The sequence below is a fragment of the Barbatula barbatula genome (assembly GCF_947034865.1).
Source record: "Barbatula barbatula genome assembly, chromosome: 19".
NCBI classification, from domain to species: Eukaryota; Metazoa; Chordata; class Actinopteri; order Cypriniformes; family Nemacheilidae; genus Barbatula; species Barbatula barbatula.
In genome coordinates, this window is record NC_136782.1 from 17,385,929 (window position 1) to 17,403,975 (window position 18,047).

Genomic DNA, 18,047 nt, shown 5'->3' on the forward strand with positions numbered 1-18,047 from the left:
GCTTATTATTTTTTCACACAGGGGATTAACCTCGAATGCCCATATGATTCAATAATGCTGGATTTATTTGATTTCTATAAAATTATATACAGGCTACAAATATGAATCAACATTTCTAACCGTTTAAATGTACATTCATATGTTTTATCGAGCATTAAATAATATCGGAAGGCACAATTTGTGCGTTTTTGCGGAGAAATAAAAATACACTACATTCCTCCAACACTCTTAATCCTCTCTTCTACCTTTTAGTGAGCGAGGTAACTCAATGAGGCCTATAAAACCCGTACTTTCCCTGTTTATTCTGCATCAAAATACGGGCAATATATGAAAGGAAAATCCTACAAGGACATGAAACTTGATCAAACCTCTTAAAATAATGTTTCTTTTAAAACACTATAACAACATAACAATAATTCTTGACATTTGGGCGCATAGCCTATAGGCTACTGTAACTGGGGCGTAATCCCAAACGCGCGCTCTCTCTCTCGGTCTCTCATTTTCCCTCAGTAGGCCTCGCAGTCTCGCTCTCTATTTGACCAGTCTTTTATTAGCTCACAGTAATAGTAGCAGCCCACGGGTCTGTCCTGGATGCGAGGAGAGGCTCTTGGAATTGGGATATTTATCGATCCCCTGAACTCCAAAGAGCCACTTTAACGTCTCATCAATCTTAATCTGCTCTCCTCGGCCAATTATGCCCGATACTGTTGCAAGATTACAAGTGGATTTGGGCTTCAATTCCCAGAGCACTCTTCACTGCTCTCTCCGTGACTGCTCTTTCACACAGCCCAAAGCCGCTCTGCCTCTCACGTCATGCAGCTGTATTATCCAAACAAAAAAATAAAGATACGAACTGAACTTTAAACCCAATGGAACACATAAATCGACTTAATTTCGCAATCTGTGTGACAGAAACAGATGAATCTTAATGCAATATCGTGTTAGTAAAATACAGCCATTCTTTTATTTTGGGATTTACTGTAAAATACGAATTTCCCCTTTTTTATAAAGTCGCACTTCGAATCCATAATGTTTTCTTATCCACGACATTACAAACTTATTATGTAAAAATACAAACTATGACATCACCTGCGAAAAGAAAGTAAAAATGCTATCCTTAAAATCAACTCCCTTTTCATGTTTACCCCAAAAGAGACGATTGTATACTGGCCTAGAGGGACACTTGTGAATCAAGAGACAATACAGCATTAATCCAGCTAGACAGGATTAGTCCTAAAGCCTCCAGGGACTATTTCAAAAACTGGGATGCAGCAAAAATACTTTCATATTGCAGAATCGGACATATCAAGTTTCACATAATACATGAAATCCCATCTGCAGCTGGAACGGTATCGTTTCATGGCTGTTGTAAGTACACGAGCAATCTATTCATACTTAAATATTAGCTGTAGACTATTAAAATGGAGTGTACCATACTACAATTACTAATTATTATTATTGTTAATAAAAAATTGTTTGCCAATGCCATGCCTATAATAATAAGCCCATGATTATGATTTGCAGTGCTTGTGTTCTTGTGATGCAGTGTTGATTTCAGAACACTAGCATGAGGATTAGACGATTATCTCGTTGGTGTGAAACAGGTGCAGTTGCATTCAGCGCATCACACCAGCATGCAGTGACGTCGGCTGCTAAACAGGCTCGCGATGTCCACTGTGATGTCACTGGAGTGTGGCGAGACAAAGGCATGATGGGAAAGCAGATCATTATGCTCTTCGCAGCTACAGTGGTTTGTGGATGTCGAAGACAATTTTGAGCAAAGAAAAATACTGGATAAATATTACTAGCACTGGGATAAATAGAGTCACTGAATGTAAAGCACTAGGCAGCGCTTAAAGTTTAAATATACAGACTTGTAAATGTCGGAAAAAGTTTTTAAAAATATGTCAAGTTAATAGTGTGAAGTGGCTTACTTTGCATATGTTAGTACCTTACACTCACAATTGAATAATCATGTTATTTTTTATGAAAATTATAATACTATATAATATGACTATATATTATATGACTAATTAGTAATACTCTTTAATAAATATTAAGTTCTGATATTACAGAAAAAAAGAAAAATGATTGCATGGCTGTAGACTAACACTGTTATGTGTCAGTGAAACAAGGATGAGAGGTCCTGCTCTTTGATTGGTCCGTGAAAAGGCTTTTGTTGATTGGTTTGTTGTTTACACTGCTCTCATACCTACCATCAAACTAAATTGCAACTCAGTGATCTCCTAAGATAACACAGCGCCCCTAACGGTGAAGTTACGCAATTGAGAAGAATATAAACACTACTGACAAACTAAATGGTGAGCAAAAAATGTACAGGTCAATTAAAAAGGTTATATAAATAATTTGTAATAAAATAAGCTTTTTATGCATGAAGTCGCAGCCTCTCCAAGAATAAACAATAAAAAGTGCTTCAAATTAAACTTAGTACATTTAATGCTTCCTGATCTGTGAGATTGATGCATATCTGACATTTAAGGAATTTAGAAGCTGCGGCAAGATTTATGATTAATTGCATTCCAGCAAAATAACATAGAAGGAAGGAAACAGCGGAGCGAGTTGCTATTCTGCATTCCTTTAAGGCAAACTGGCAAATATCGGTGGGAAGATTTTGAATGTAAAGAAGGACATGGTTTAGATCTAATGAATAAGTTAAGCAGATCATCTGCAAGGAGGTCGGGTCATTACATACCTTTACAAAATGGTGGATGGTACATAAAAAAACTCATAAATGAGGGCATTGGCTTTTTTACAGACTCATACATTTTATGTTAACCATTTATCTCACCGCACATTTTTAGCATTTGTTGTCTAATGAAGTTCTACAGACCGAGTAGGGGGGCATTGATTACAAGTGACGTTATTAATAACATGTCTGCTGTACCTTCACAATACATATATCATGTGTAGCATCTGCCGATGTAGAGTTGATGAAAATCTGCCATGTAAGCATAGCACTGCTGACATAAAGTGGACAGAATAAGATTTGTTTTCGTGCATGCAAGGTTAAAAACTGTGATTTAAACAGTTTTAGACATAGAAATGTGTTTTTTAATAATGCATGAAATGTAAGAAGAAACCACCAGACTGTGATAAATAATTGTGAGCAAGAGTAATATGACAAATGACTTTAAAAGCATAAACATTCATCAAATGAATCAGTTTGTTACTCTAAACAATGAGTTAATATTGATTTTAATGCGGCTTAACGGCTGGTTAGATTCAGAATTGATTTAAAGAATTCAAATCTAATGAGATTTGGACGGGTTAATCTCTCATAGGTAGACAAACTTGCCTCTTCCAATAAACCGGGGACACACATTTGCTGTGGGGGGGGGGATAAAAATACATATTTAAAAAATCTAAATTACAACATATAAATAACCATTGAAAAAAGGATAAATAAACATTCAACAGAACATCAGAGAAACATTATCCAGAGCCACACATAACCCTGCACACTGCCAGAAAAACATAAACAGTTGTGACACAGAGTAACCACACTAAAAACACTGCTCTGCATCCAGATTGACAAGTCTGATATTTATAAATCTGTTCTATATCAAAGTATGTCATTCTCCCAACACACTTCATTTAAATAAATAAATAAATACTACCAAATATGGATTAATGCAGTCAGCACTCACAACAGGACCTCTTTGAAACAAGCTCGAGAACTAAACCTTTCAAGTATGCGTAAATATAATTTTGCATTTTTGTGATAATAACAAATTGTGCTTCAATTACATTACATGCTAAACATAGATCTAAGCACCTAATATCTTTATAGGTTCTGTTCTTTATATGGTGGTGTAAAAAAAGGACATGATTTAAAACTCCATTTTAACCGAAAATAAATCTGCCATACAGATTGTGCTTTGTTAGGTCTACTGGCTGTTCTCTCACCTCCCAGGTTGTCCATTTCTTTCTCCTGCAATAGACTGGCAGCATCATCATCGCCCTCCAGCATCAGCTCTGTCTCTGCGATCTGGCTGACCACCGCTTGCCCACGGAAGCCTTTTCGTCCTCTCAGTGCTACATCTTCCTCTGGGCCTGCAGGAAGATACAACAGCAATTGTATGATATATGGCAACAAACTGCATTTTAACAATAATAATACATCATAACACCTACAGAAAACACAATGCACTCGAACATAAAGAGAATGTCACTGAAGTCCCTTTAAATCAACGTTGGGGAGATATTAATGCCACTTATGAAATACCTAAAGTGTTCTGTAGCTCAGTTGGAGAAGCGTATTTGAATGTACACATACAGGATATATATATATATATATATATATATAGGGACAGTTCAACGAAAAATTATAATTGTCTCATCATTTACTCACCCTCGAGTTGTTCCAAATCTGTATAAATGTCTTTGTTCTATTGAACACGGAGAAAGATATTTGGAACAATGCTTGTAACCACACAGTTCTTGGCCAACATTGACTACCATAGCAGAAAATGACAATGATGCCCCAGAACTGTTTTCTTTCATACATTCTTGATACAGTAATATCTTCTTTTGTGTTCAACAAATAAAAAGAAATTTATAAAGCCATTTTTCCTACTATCGTATAGGCAATGGTGGCCAATAACTGTTTGGTTACAAGCAGGATTCGGATCAACTTCAGGATTCGGATCAAAGGGAAATTAAATGAAAAAATTATTTCTATTTTTAGGTGAACTGTTCCTGTAAGTGACTTTGGATGAAAGTGTCTGCCAGAGGAATATATGTAAACTTTAACCTGCTGCTAGAAAACAAACCTGGGGCCGGATTCACAAAAAATTCTTAAGGAAATTGCCATATTCAATTCAAGAAAAAAGTTAGGAATGTTTTGTATACCCGAAACAACATCTTAAGGTAGGTCTCAAATATTTTTCTCAATATAACTTGACAAAGCATATATGTCTTTTTATTCTAAATAAAAAAATGAAGATGATCTTAAGAAAATATTTGAGAACTTTTTAGAAAAAACATTCTTAAGAACTTGTGTCAATGGGCATTTATATGGAGTTAGTCCTCACTGCTAAAACAGCTGCCTTTCTTCTGTTCAGGCTTTGCACTAGATGTTGTAACATGGCTACAGGGATTTGTTCCTATTCAGACAAAAGTGTATCAGTGAGGAACTACTCTTGCAGTGTACGTTCCAACATATTTCTAATACGGATAATTTGGGTTTAGGTTGAGAGTTGTTCCAAGGCAGACTGTGAATGGACCTCACATTGTGCCTGTCATGCAGAAATATCCAAAGATAGTTTAAAATGGTGATTTATGCTTGATCTTATACACCTGCTAGCAAAGCAAAAATGGGTGGCGCAGTATAACCAAACCCATTAATTAAAAGCATGTGTCCACATATTTTACCTATGCAGTGTGTACAATTACTAAAGACATCGCTGTGGGAACAAAATAAATGTGGCATGGGTATATGCAATGATGTCAAGTCGGATAATGTTCTTCATTTTAAAATCGTGACGGCAAACACATGCATTTCTCCTGCAGTCAAACCGTTACCTTTGCTCTTATTTGTTTATCAGATGACAAATTCGATATATTTTATCGTATTTTCCATTAAAGGGCCTCATTATAAAGAATGAGCAGATTCATTGACATCAGAAAGTCCATTAACCGTAATCGAATCTGCCCTCAATGTCCGGATGAGAAACAGCACAAAACAACACAAAAAATGTTCAATCATCAGCTTACAAGGTCTATGTGGATTTGTTCGTTTTTAAAGTCACATATGCTTGAGACGCTCAAATAGAAAGATTCTATGACAAAGAAAACAAGAAAAGCTTATCGGAAATACAAAGTGGCCGACTCTCCTGACACATTTCCGTCAATGGTGTGTTTTAAAAGCTCCCAAAAGTCCCGAAGGGTTCATGTGGGTCACATTCAAATGTTGTCAACACCAAGGAAAAAGAAAGAAAAATAAAATAACAGGCTTCCTGCTCTGTCTCATATCTCAAGAGGTTCCATCAGAGCCAAAGAAGGAGTGGGAGCGTTTTTCAGAAACGGGAAGCGTGTAACGTTTAGAGGCACAAAGCCAGCCAGTGGTCATGGATCAAAGCAGACTGAGGGAAACTTAAGACCGTAATTCTGTAAACCGTCATTACGCCTGCATTAAGGCACGGAGAGCTGATGGGGCTGGGCCTTGGTCTTGACTGGCAAGATGGAGCTTAGGACCCCAGTGCAACGCAGACAAAATAAACCAGGCGGATTTTGACAAGAAAATGATCCTGAGCAAATGGAGAGAGCTGAAACAAAACGACTTTGGCTAGAGGATGTTTTACACAAGCAAGCCGCAAAGAGGAAAGAAAACAGACACATACAGAATGTGTGTGCCAGGACACAGATAGTGTGCAGCAGTTTCTTTTTATAAAATATTTGTCCACGGAATGAGGCATAATGGTACAAATGAGCAATGATACAAAATATTCAATCCAATTGCTTGTATCTTCAATTGTGCATTTGCACCACAAAGCTTCTCACACGCTGGACTCCCATGAGCCATTTCTAAGCAACAGTACGGCTATTCAAGTCTAGCATGGCTTACCCGATCTCCCATCAGAGTGGCTTAATGTTACCCAGGGCACAGATTTGGCATGACACAGCAGGGTTGAGAAAGACCAGGTGATGCCTGGACCGCCGGTCTCTGGTGTACTGTGGGACTTGAGTGATGCTTTTACCCAAACGCTTGGATTTGATCCACGCAGCTGGGGGAATTGCCACTGACTGTCTGACGTATGTGTATAAATACAGTGACAAACAAATCAAAATGTGTTGAATCAGATGTCGATTTAAACCAATATACAAAAAAAGAAACAGCATTTCGGTAGCAGAAAAACTGTTACTTGATAAATGCAAGAACTGGGAGCTTGGCGTATAAATGCATCAAGAGAGAGCGATTCTGGTTTGCAATTCAATTCTGTCAATCCATCACCGGGCAACTTCTTCAACATACTGATTTCTTTATTTCATTTTTTTGCTCTCTTTCTTTCAAAAAGTCATTTTGAATAAAAGCACTTTTACGTGAGAGCTTGTGGCAGGGGGAATTTTACAGTTTGTGAAAGCTGCTCCCAAGGTGGAAATATTTAAGCGCTCAGTAGTTTTACTGTTCAATATGTTTCAGATGAATTGAAAGGCTTCAAATAGACCTTCATTTGGTCTGTTTGTGTTGCCAAGAGCCCATGTTTTATGTATTGCTGGAACTCTGGGGTATACAGAGACGCAGGCCCTGAGCTTTTATCGTCCCACTCAGGTCACGAGAAACAGTAAAAAATCTACATGTAAAAAACAACTACGTACAGTGAAATCCCAAACATGTTATGGTTTAATCAAAATTTGTGTGATTGCAAGAAATTATTTAATTGGAATTAAAGGTGCCGAGGAATTTTTTTGTAGGATCTTTTGACAAAAATGCAATATAATATACATAGCTTTGTGTTCAGAGGTGTATAAAGACCAGTGGCGGCGCTAGGGGTGGGCTAAGCGGGTTGAAGCCCCAAATGTTTCCAGTAAAGTCTCGAATGTTTTATTACCATGGCGTGTACGAATCACTTTGTGTACGGCCATTTACATTTAGCGTCTTTTGCGCGTCTACCCATGGGCAAATTCGAGTGGGTCCTTCTTGGAAAAAAAAACATTTACAGTGCAAAATTTCCTACAAGCTTCTGTGGCGTAGTGAGTAAGATGCGTGACAAGTAATACCGATGCTACAAATGAGTGCAAGATCGAATTCATCTTTTGACGAACTACATTCACCATCCATATCTAGTTTCAAGCGGCAAAAGCAGACTGTGCTGAAACAAAAAACGATGAGATCGTATTCATAAGAAATTTATAAGAAATATTCATAAAATAGTATATGCGACTACAAGATTTCAGTATTAAAGTGCAGAAAATGCAGAGTCAAGAGCTGTAAATTCATCTGTGTGTTTCTTCAAAGATATCATAAAGACAAGTTAATGTTGATTTAAGAACAACTTTATTGTGCACTCTCTCGTCCGTACCATCTCTCTTTCTCTTTTAACAAGCAGTAAAGATCTCTGTCCGAAAGGGTTCAATGGGTCAGGGCAGAACTGCTCACCTGAAATAGGACTGCAAGGACACCCTGAGGTAGAACAGGCTGTTAAAGAGCAGGATCAATATTAACCTGACTTCCATTTCATGCTTGCCCAATTCCAATCAGCTAACAATATACCCGGCTGCTCGTGAGTAAGGGGGAAGGTATCCGAGCCTGAGAAACGCATGAAACACACTTGTTATTTTGTCAGGACAGCTAATGGTCTAAGTCGAGCCTTTTGAAAGCAAAGTTTACCACAAACACTTGCAGAAGGTCGAATCTTTGCGCAAAGTTACCTAGAAACCAAGCGGAATGTTGTATCAAATTCATCTGCGATGTGGCCAGCCACCGAAAATACATCAAATTACCATAAATCAAATATAATGATGTTATTTCTAGGGTAGTTAGAACATTTTGCGAATGAACCTACAACATATTTCATGTCCAGCCTTGTCGTTCCGACGAGAAGGAACGTGAAATATGGCTTAAACGCAGCGTGTATTAGAACGCAGACAGGTTCTATGAAAATATGTCATTTTGAATAAAAACAAGCCCTTATGCAGTGACTGCTGTCAACCGTCGGTGCTCTGACATTTCAAAGTAGCCAATTTATCAATCTTTTTGGTTTCTGGCGATAATAATGGAAAGTTATATATACCCTTAACAGTCAATTCATCCAAATCACCTTCATTCATGCTGTGTGCCTGGACTGCTCCAGTCACAACGGCAACCGAAGGCCTCTGTTACTGCCGATTCAGCAAAGCGAAGAGGAACTTTCTCCAAACTATTGGACACGGCCTCACCAGACATGTGTAAGAGGAGCTACTGCTTTACAGAGGCATGATTTATATTTTTTATACTAGTTGTACATGCGTTATATATGGCCGTGGAAAAAATAAAAAAAACATTTCAAAATAATTTCAGTTCTTATAAATGTACTACTTATAGATATGTATTTAAGTCAAATCATTATGTTTCATTCTGTGAACTAGTGACAACAAAAAAATGCAATGTTTGCAGAACTTGAATACAAGTTCATATTTATTTCAATAGCCCAATACTAACGTTTTTATAGAAAAAGGATAAAAGCATGGTTTGTGTTTCACAGGTTTTGAATGGCATGCGGGTTAATAAATGTTGTCAGAATTGAATGCTTGCTCTGAGAAAAAATTTTTTTTTAAGGAAAAGTCGATCAGTGCCTTTTTAAAGATATAACAGTGTTGATTTAAAAAGCATCCATCCATCCATCTCTCTCTCTCTCTCTCTCTCTCTCTCTCATTGTGGGGCCAACATCTGACTGCAGGCAGTCCTTTTCACATGACAATCTTATGCATTATTCCACTCATTAAAAATGGGGAGAAGCCTGGGGACCTCAACAAGTTCTCAATCACAGCACCCCCAGACACTAGTCTGGGGTCCGCAGAAACGCACTGACAACTTACCAAGGACAGGCAGAAAACCAGTCACCGCTGCAGAACACTGCAGACATGTGAGGTTATGAACAAATGCATGAGATATTCTGAGTAATACGTTTAAAAGACAGTGGAAATGTAAATATGGAGAAAAACAAAATCTGTGCTCGTGACATGAGCGGAGGCCACCTGCAGGTCAGGGAACAGCTGGCATGTGTATGTACGAGTGTGTACGTGTGTGTTCTGGCTCTGACACACAGTCCATCTGACATGACTTCAGAACATTTGGATTGTGTACACAGACGCACTATTACTACACAAAATGCCAGAAAAAATCTTTCGAATAACACTTATAAAACTGTTTCATCTGTGTGGCTTTCAGGACAAGACTTGCATTCCCGCTCAAGGTATAACATTTTCATCACATCAAAAAGTGCACAATGCAATTGTGGCCAAAAGCACTCCCCTACCGCTGAGACATCCCAGCCTACTCAAAGCAATTGTGTTTTTGGAATAAATGAGCCTATTGCATGCACAAAGTAAGTCTTCCCACGTGTAAATGGAAATAGTTACTGTAACTACTTTGTGCAAGGCAGAGAAATCGGCCCATTGTACTTGACAATCAATAGATTCGCCCTTGTTCGGTTAATGCACTCCCCTCGTATCTTCTATTCAATTTGACGCCTGGAGGAGAAGCGCCTGCAGTGGTTAATAGTATTGAACCGCTTCTCTTTTAAAGCCTCTGTTGCGTGACAGCCGTGCGGTGGGCAGCACCGGGCGATCAAACGGGTCAATGAGAAAAAAATGTTTGGGAGCAAAATGGCAGAAATGTTCAAATCCACGGTGCAATTTTCCTCTCAACTATGTGTGCCGTAAGGATATAAAACCTGCCATAAAGCCCCCTTGCCATGTTCAATTCACAAGGCTCATAAATACGTAACCTATAAAAATGACAACGAACTGTTTCTAGGCTCCGTGTCCAACAGTTGATTTCAGCTTTACTAATTCGCACGTATGTATGCCATTTCGTGAACAATGTTGTCATTGTACAAAATGAAAGTAATTTTAAGGATAATGAGCTGGACTGACAGACTCCAGCAACGTTTTGATTGGCTGTTGGCAGAATTACTGACCGTAGTCCTCCAGCGATTTGCACGTGATGTCTAAGTGGGTGGAGCCAAAGGGGTTGCGTATGAATCTCCGCCTCCTTCTGAGGTCGTCCTCCCAGTAATCCAGACGCCAGAAGTCGTGCATCTGACTGGAAAGGGGGAAAAGACAGGAACTCCTGTTAGGAATCAGAGAAAAAAATGGAAAGATGTAATATGTGCATTTAACATGTAAAAATGAAGCAAAATCATGTTATATGGTCTTAAAGGTATAGTTCGCCCAAAAAAGAAAATTATTTTACTTGTATGACTATCTTGCTACTGCAAAACGCAGAAGAATATATTTTTATGAACATTGGTAATCAAATGGCGGGAGCCATTGCCTTCCTTTGGTTTGGTTTTTAGATGGGTGCCACCATTATTTGGTTACCAACACAAAATTTGTGTTCTGCAGAAGAAAGTCCTACAGGTTTGAAAATACAAATATTGTAAAAATTTGAAATGACAGTATTTTTGTTTTTGGGTGAACTAGCGCTTTAAAACTATCAAAGCAACTCATATTGTGTATCACGCTCATTCTTATGCTTTATTTCAAAACATGTAAACAGCCTGAACGTTTAACCCTCTTAAACAAAAACAAATCAAACACAAAGAAAACACTCTTGCGTTTTTATTATAGTGTTGTGCAGAATACAATGCAACAGAGAACTCCAGTTTGGTCGGCACCCAAACCAAAGGTTACACAACAAAAGCTGCTAAAATACAGCTAATTTCATGAAGTTCATTAAAGCTACTACTATTAAACCCAGACACGCTTCTACGTCAGGCCCCTCGGGGTACAAAACAGCAGGGCAAGTCTCCGGCACGCAAATAAATAACAGCAAGCCCCATTAACAAATATACTATCAAATTACAAATATAAATGGCGCAGCTTGCCTCCTTTTTTACGGTGTTTTTTAACAAGTCTTGTAAATCAGACTTAGGAACCTCTGTGCAGCCGTGGAGGGGTTTTAATGACGCTCGGGTCTCACCGTAGCCACACCCCGGGCCAGTAAAAGCCAGACCCCCTCCCACCGCATATGTGCAGATGTGATTAAAATAACGTGCTGAAATATTCATCGAAATGATTCCCAGGGCCCGGAGCGAGGCGAAGAAAATTGCGTTTTTATTCATTATTAATAACAGCGAATTAGAGACCGTATAAAAGGAAGAAAATGAGAGGCGAGTGCGAAGAAAACAGCTATAGCATGTGGTAACCATCTTTGTAAATGATTATTCCAACATTAGCAGGGACCTGGGCTAATTTTATTGCTCGCAGCTAATGCAAACCATTAAGGCAAGGGACCAGCATCAGGTTACTAAGTGCAGCTTGTGTCGAGAGCGCTCGGCCTGGAGATGTTTCAAAGGCTTTAACAGAAAGAGAGAGAGTGGGTGAGAGAAAGAGAAAAGGAAAAGGGGAAAAGCAGGCCGGCACAGAATAATACTACAGCTAATTTACTCCAAAGAGGATTTAGAGAGTGATGATTGGTGTAATTGGGGGATAGATGACAGCACGGTATGGGACATTCAACAAATTCCACATGTGGTTTGTCTTCATTACAGCTTCTCGTGGGGAAATACGCTGTGCTGTTTGAGCCATATACTAATTTCCATCATAAACAGAGACACGAGTCATTAGTCTTTGTTCATATCTTACAAAAAGAGGTTAAGGTTATACATAGCAAATTTGAACAGGAAATGCCAATTGTGCACAATGCAGAGATATTTCTACACAGATTGTGTGATATGGCTATTATAAGTGTTGTATATATTGTATTCTATATTCTAAAAAAGGTCACAGTCTGACGTATCAAACTTCTATTGGCAACAGAAATTCATACGTCAGAGTTTGCCAAACTTTTACTTTGGCAATATTTCTAATGAGCTTGTGGCAAGGAACCAAAACTCAAATAATGAATAGAGAAAAAAAACACCTTGGGAGAAACCAGTCTCAGCCGGGAGTGCCAGTTCTCCTCTGACACATTGCAGCTGCCGTAAGTGACTTTTAAGTAATAGCTACTAAGAAAATGTATACGATTAACAGGGAGTAAATACAAGTACACTTTTATGATAAACAGGAAGAGAATAATGCCGCACTGTCCTATCTGTTGAATTTGCATGTGTATGAATGAAAGAATTAGATAGCGTAAAAATGACAACGTAATATGTATGTATATGACAAAATTAACAAAAAAAATCTCCATTCACCTAATTTATTTTAGGTAAAATATCTCTTTCTATGTATATTTTAATAATGGCGATCACAAAATTTACACCAACCGTTGGAAGGGTGAAAACATCAACATTCTTTCAGTAAAATAAACATACGAACAGAAGGATAAGAATAGAAAGCAACCTTCTCACTTTAACACATGCGGCAACCATTATATCCGTTCTGAGGTGCTCACCCGGAGCTATGAATCGCATTGAATGGGCCTCTCTCCACTCTGCCATAATATTGAGTCAGTCTAAACAGATTAAAGTGTTACAGCAGGATCACATCACAAAAGCAGATCCGTGTTGCATGAATATTATATCTACAAATGTCAAAAAATCAGGAAGCTCAGGGGACTTAGCCGAGCTCTGACACCAACACGAGTGTTCAGTCTCAGTTTAACATCAATCAGGAATGTGTGTGTGTGTGTGTGTGTAGGAAACAAAGCCTGTTTCCATATATGAGCCACATGCCAAAAGTTCATCATTCGCTGGGGTATGATGAAATGCCAGCCTGGTATCTGGGGCTTGTCTGTTGTCGGTCTTATACCTCAAGGAACCGCTGACAGAGATGTCAAAAGACGGAGGGCCTGAAGACAACTAAACGACGTTGTAAATGCAAGATTACAGCGTGAAAAAAATGTAAATCCCACCAAGGCGACCAGGCCATTACCATTTAAGATTATAACCTGCAAAGCTGCCTGTGAGTGGGCGATGTGGATACGGAGCGGCGGGTCGGAGAAATCCACGTAGACTTTGAAGATTTGTTTTCCCTTCCCCCAGTAGGTGCAATGATTCTGATTTGGTTAGACAGCGGTATGCCATTTGTGTACGGTATTTCATACTAAAGCCCAAATATTTTCGTTTTCTTTTTAATAAGGGGCTTAGACGTGCAAACGGAGCGCGGCAGTGTTACAATGAATGATAAACCGGAGGGAACACTGTGGCACCGTTTACACGCCTTCGCCCTCTCTTTCCCCTGAAGCATATGCTTTCAGTTTGGCGGTGGTTTCCCCAGGACTGGATGGGGGTCCGGTGATACGTTAAACCCTGCGGTCAACGCAGAGTCAGATTTGGCCTGTGCCGAAAGTGCCATGACGTGAGTTTCCTCACAGAGGGTGGTCCGGCTCGGAGGGCCCCCAAGCAGGGGTCTTCCTCACATAACAGGAGCATTACACACTGGAATCTACTGTAGTGTACTATGAGAGCTGTAACAGAAAATCAAAGAATCAAATTTGACAGATTTGAAATATCTGTATTTTAAAGAAAATAATATATTACGTTATACAGTTTTCTGTACTGTTTCATAAACTAATAACAATGTTGTAAGAGTTGCATTATATAGCAAAGTGCCTACTTGGTTACATCTTAACAATAGAATAAAAGAGCATTTCTCACCGCTCTTCTAAGTAGTGGACACTGATAACGGTTTCATCTGAATGGTAATCACTCACCAGAATTAGCTTCCGACACGCTCGACTTTACCAATCGCACATTTCACCATGACAGGCATAAAGGATGGTGAAGGGCCGGCCCTCCTAGAAAGCAGCTCAAATTTATTAGTCACGTCGCCCATCAATCACCCAAATGGATTTCCAAGTGCATTTTAAAAGCTAATCTCCCCGCACTGATAACCAAAACTATCAAGCCACCAGCGTGCCACTCATTATTTACAACTGCTTTGGGTCTTATTTTTCTCTAAATGCATCACAAAAGACCGGTGCCAAGACGCGTGTATTCCCCCTTTCCTCCGCGCATTAAAAAAACACTCCGAGGAGCGAGAGAACAAGATTTAAAACTGGCGTGTGTCCGTGGGGCATATGTTGTTTGTGAAAGGCTGTAAAAATGTGACAGCCATGATTCAGCCTAAAACGGGAAATAAAGAAAAGGATAACAATTTAATCTTTTATGAAAATATGGCTACGTACAGAAGAGGGTAGAGGAGCCGGCTGCTGATATGATCTATTGGGCTTCGTGGAGGATTATGGCAGGCGGATTTCAGAGATGAATAAGCCTGTTACTGTGATGTTCCTCAGGGCTTGAGTGTTCAAAGCAAGTAGGGACACCTTTATTGTGTATATTCACAAAGATGCTTCATTTAGGTGTGAAGATACAGTGATCCTAAAGAAACTGATACAAGGGTTAAATCTGGGAGTCTGTTTTGTACCCTTCGTAGTCTTTTTTGTCTTACAGAGCTCAGGTGTGATAAGTTATTCCTGAAGTTTGTTAAAACAGTGTTTTTTAATAACTGTAGGCTAGTCAAACAAATTATTCACAACTAATCAATTCTGATAAAAGCGATATAATATATGTGTGTAGCGTGTATATTTATATTTATAAACTATACATGTGTATGTATATATAACAAATATTTACATAAATAAAGTAAATTATATTTAAATATACATTTATAATTAATATATATACTGTATATGAATTAAATAATACATATTTATATGTAGGTTTGTGTATTTATACACGTATAAATATACACGCCACACATATATTATATAAACACAAACATTTATTTTGGAATGCAAATAATTGTTTTGACAGCGTTATTGTTTCCTAATTAAATCTGAAATGGGGGCATTTTTAACAAATTAATTATACAAATTTGTTTTCAAAAATCTCAAATCTGAAAAAGCACAATAAAAACAAGAAATACAAATACAATGTATTTCTTGAAAGCCCGATTCAGTCCGCAAAGTCACAATTTCTGACTACAAACAGGTCTGTCAGGAAGTCAGATAATAAAAAAATGCAGTGTTAATAACATATAACAAATATGAAAAGGATAACCTGAGTCATGTTCAAAAGACCTTAAATGCAAATGCTAGCATAACAAAGATAATTCAATCAAATCTGTTTGCAAAATCAAATATAATATTGTCAAACTGTATGACTATGATCATGAGATACTGAGAACATTGATGCTCATCCAGATCACCACAGAGAGGCTGTTGTCGTGGCACATACTGGAAAAGGAAACGACAGGGAAATCCAATAAGGCACCATTATGTTCTCATTAAATGCAACTATTGGGGACATAAATGGAGTATAATTAGCAAAATGCCGGTAATCAGCGACCGGTCTATGTTTGGTGGGTCTGCTGGCTTTTCTCAGAATCACATAGGCTTTGTGATGTCATAGCTGCCATTCCAAATGTTCATGACACGAAACATATGCTCAACACTTACAATGAAGTAATCTCAAGACACATGCTCTCTGTTTAAAATTGGTGGGGATCAACACTAGTTAACACCAATTTTGTCTATTCGAGCGAAAGGCTTTTATTAGATGAAGATAATTTCACATGCATTAAAGGTGTTTCCTCTAAGATGGAAGGAAACTGCAAATTATTTCTGCCCGAGGTAGCTTCTTGCCTTTGAAAAAGCCTCATAAAAGAGGCCTCATGTAATATTTACAACAGCTTGTGATAAACCGAGCACTAGGATTGGAATAACGAAATAAAATGCTGAATGTGACAGTCCGAGGCCCTATCAAATCATTTAAAGCAATTCAATTTATTTGCTTGCCATTTTGTCACAATAGATATGGTTCCAAAGCAGCTCTGCAAACAAAGCACCTAACAAAAGTCCCAATAACCGCTCTGGAAAACTTTAAGATGTTTAAGCAGATAAACAAAAAAGGGTGGAGGGGTGAAGTGAGCCAATGGGTGCAATGCCGCTTAATTTCACATAATGGGCCTTTAAAGACGATGCAATTTAAAACTGCAAGGATCAGACCTTCACTTACAGTTTTGTTGGATGTGAAGGACAGTCCTCATTTTGTATCCTAATTCACAATTTCAAGCCGGAATAAACAAGCAGACACTTTGACTCAAGACTGGCGAGGCCTGCACCGCGGGTCATAGTGCTGGATGAAGACAGACGTGGCTGCCTGGGTGAGAGACAGAGTTCTAGTACAGGTCACACGTCCCTTCCCGACAGTTTTGGTGAACCGTCCATCTCTCGTCCAAGATGAAGCCATTGGAGTGAGAAAAATCGAATTCTGTTGATTTTCCTTTGAAATTCATGATTATTTCATGCCCTTCAGCCAGAGATAAATAGCACAGGCTTTGAAGTTAAAGCAAGCCTACGGGTAAAGGAATTGCACAATTTATAAATTCCTGAAGCAAATGATCACAATTCCAAGTCAAACAACTCACAACATTTTTGTAACAAATCGGGATTCAGGTTTGCATCATGAATCAGGAAGTATCAAAATAGGAAATGATCCAAAGTTGCATATTCAAATATTAGTTGAAAGCAGCTAGTAAAGTCGTCATGATCTTCAGTATTTTTTACAGGTATTTGACATGCATTGTCAAAAAAAGGTACAAAAGCTGTCACTGGGGCAGTCATAAAGCACATCATATATTTGTACCAAATGTCTGCATATCTGAACCTAAATAGTATATATATTGATCTTTGAAAATAGAAATGTCCAAGTGACATGTCTGAATATGAGCGAATTATTTACATCGATGCTGGAAACAATGTGGAAACATGTCATTTGAAGGGCACTCAGGAAAAGTTATCAGTCTTGAAATGTCAAGCATCATTTTAATCCACTGTTACTCTCTCCTTTTCCTAACCATCTTAAAACACTCCATCTATCCTGTAATCCAAACCAACAAAACAACCTGCAAAATTCTCAGAAAAGAATGACACCAAACAGTGACAGATGAATGCATCATTCATTAGATACCAAACAGAAATACGCTTTCTGTTAGACTTAAACCTCTTCGGTAGCAATAAACATTGCTTTATTTCTCGCTCTCCCTTGCTGCTATTAAAATGAAAATTGATAACCCTTTCAAAAACTCCCAATAAGACTGCTTAACCCAGCCATACGTATCGGGCTCCATTCTATCATAAAGTTATTATCCAGAAGCAGACTGTTGCCATTCATCACAAAACAGCCCAAGCTCACCGTTATTCAAGGAAAATGGCGCCTCCCTTTTTCTCCACCTTCCAGCAAATCAATACATGCCACTGCGTTCTCCCCCCCCCCCCCCCTCTCTCTCTCTCTCTCTCTCTCTTTTTTCTTCACCTACCTGTGTCTGTCGACACAAAAAAGTAATTATACAAGAGAAAGTGTTGACAATCAATATCACGTCAGGTTAAGATAAGGTCTGTTTGCTGGTGTTCTGTCACCATCAACCATAGTGCTGAT

General features: G+C 38.5%; 1 protein-coding gene across 3 annotated transcripts in view; it reads right to left on the reverse strand.

The window, feature by feature from the left end:
- nbeab (neurobeachin b) overlaps positions 1 to 18,047 on the reverse strand; it is a 208,719-nt gene that overhangs the window by 65,145 nt on the left and 125,527 nt on the right. For all 3 annotated transcript variants that reach the window (XM_079481818.1, XM_079481820.1, XM_079481819.1), the window contains 2 exons: positions 10,641 to 10,792; positions 3,928 to 4,074 (listed from right to left, as the gene is read on the reverse strand). In XM_079481818.1, coding sequence (XP_079337944.1) covers positions 3,928 to 4,074; positions 10,641 to 10,792 — 299 coding nt within the window. The remainder of the gene's footprint in view (positions 1 to 3,927; positions 4,075 to 10,640; positions 10,793 to 18,047) is intronic.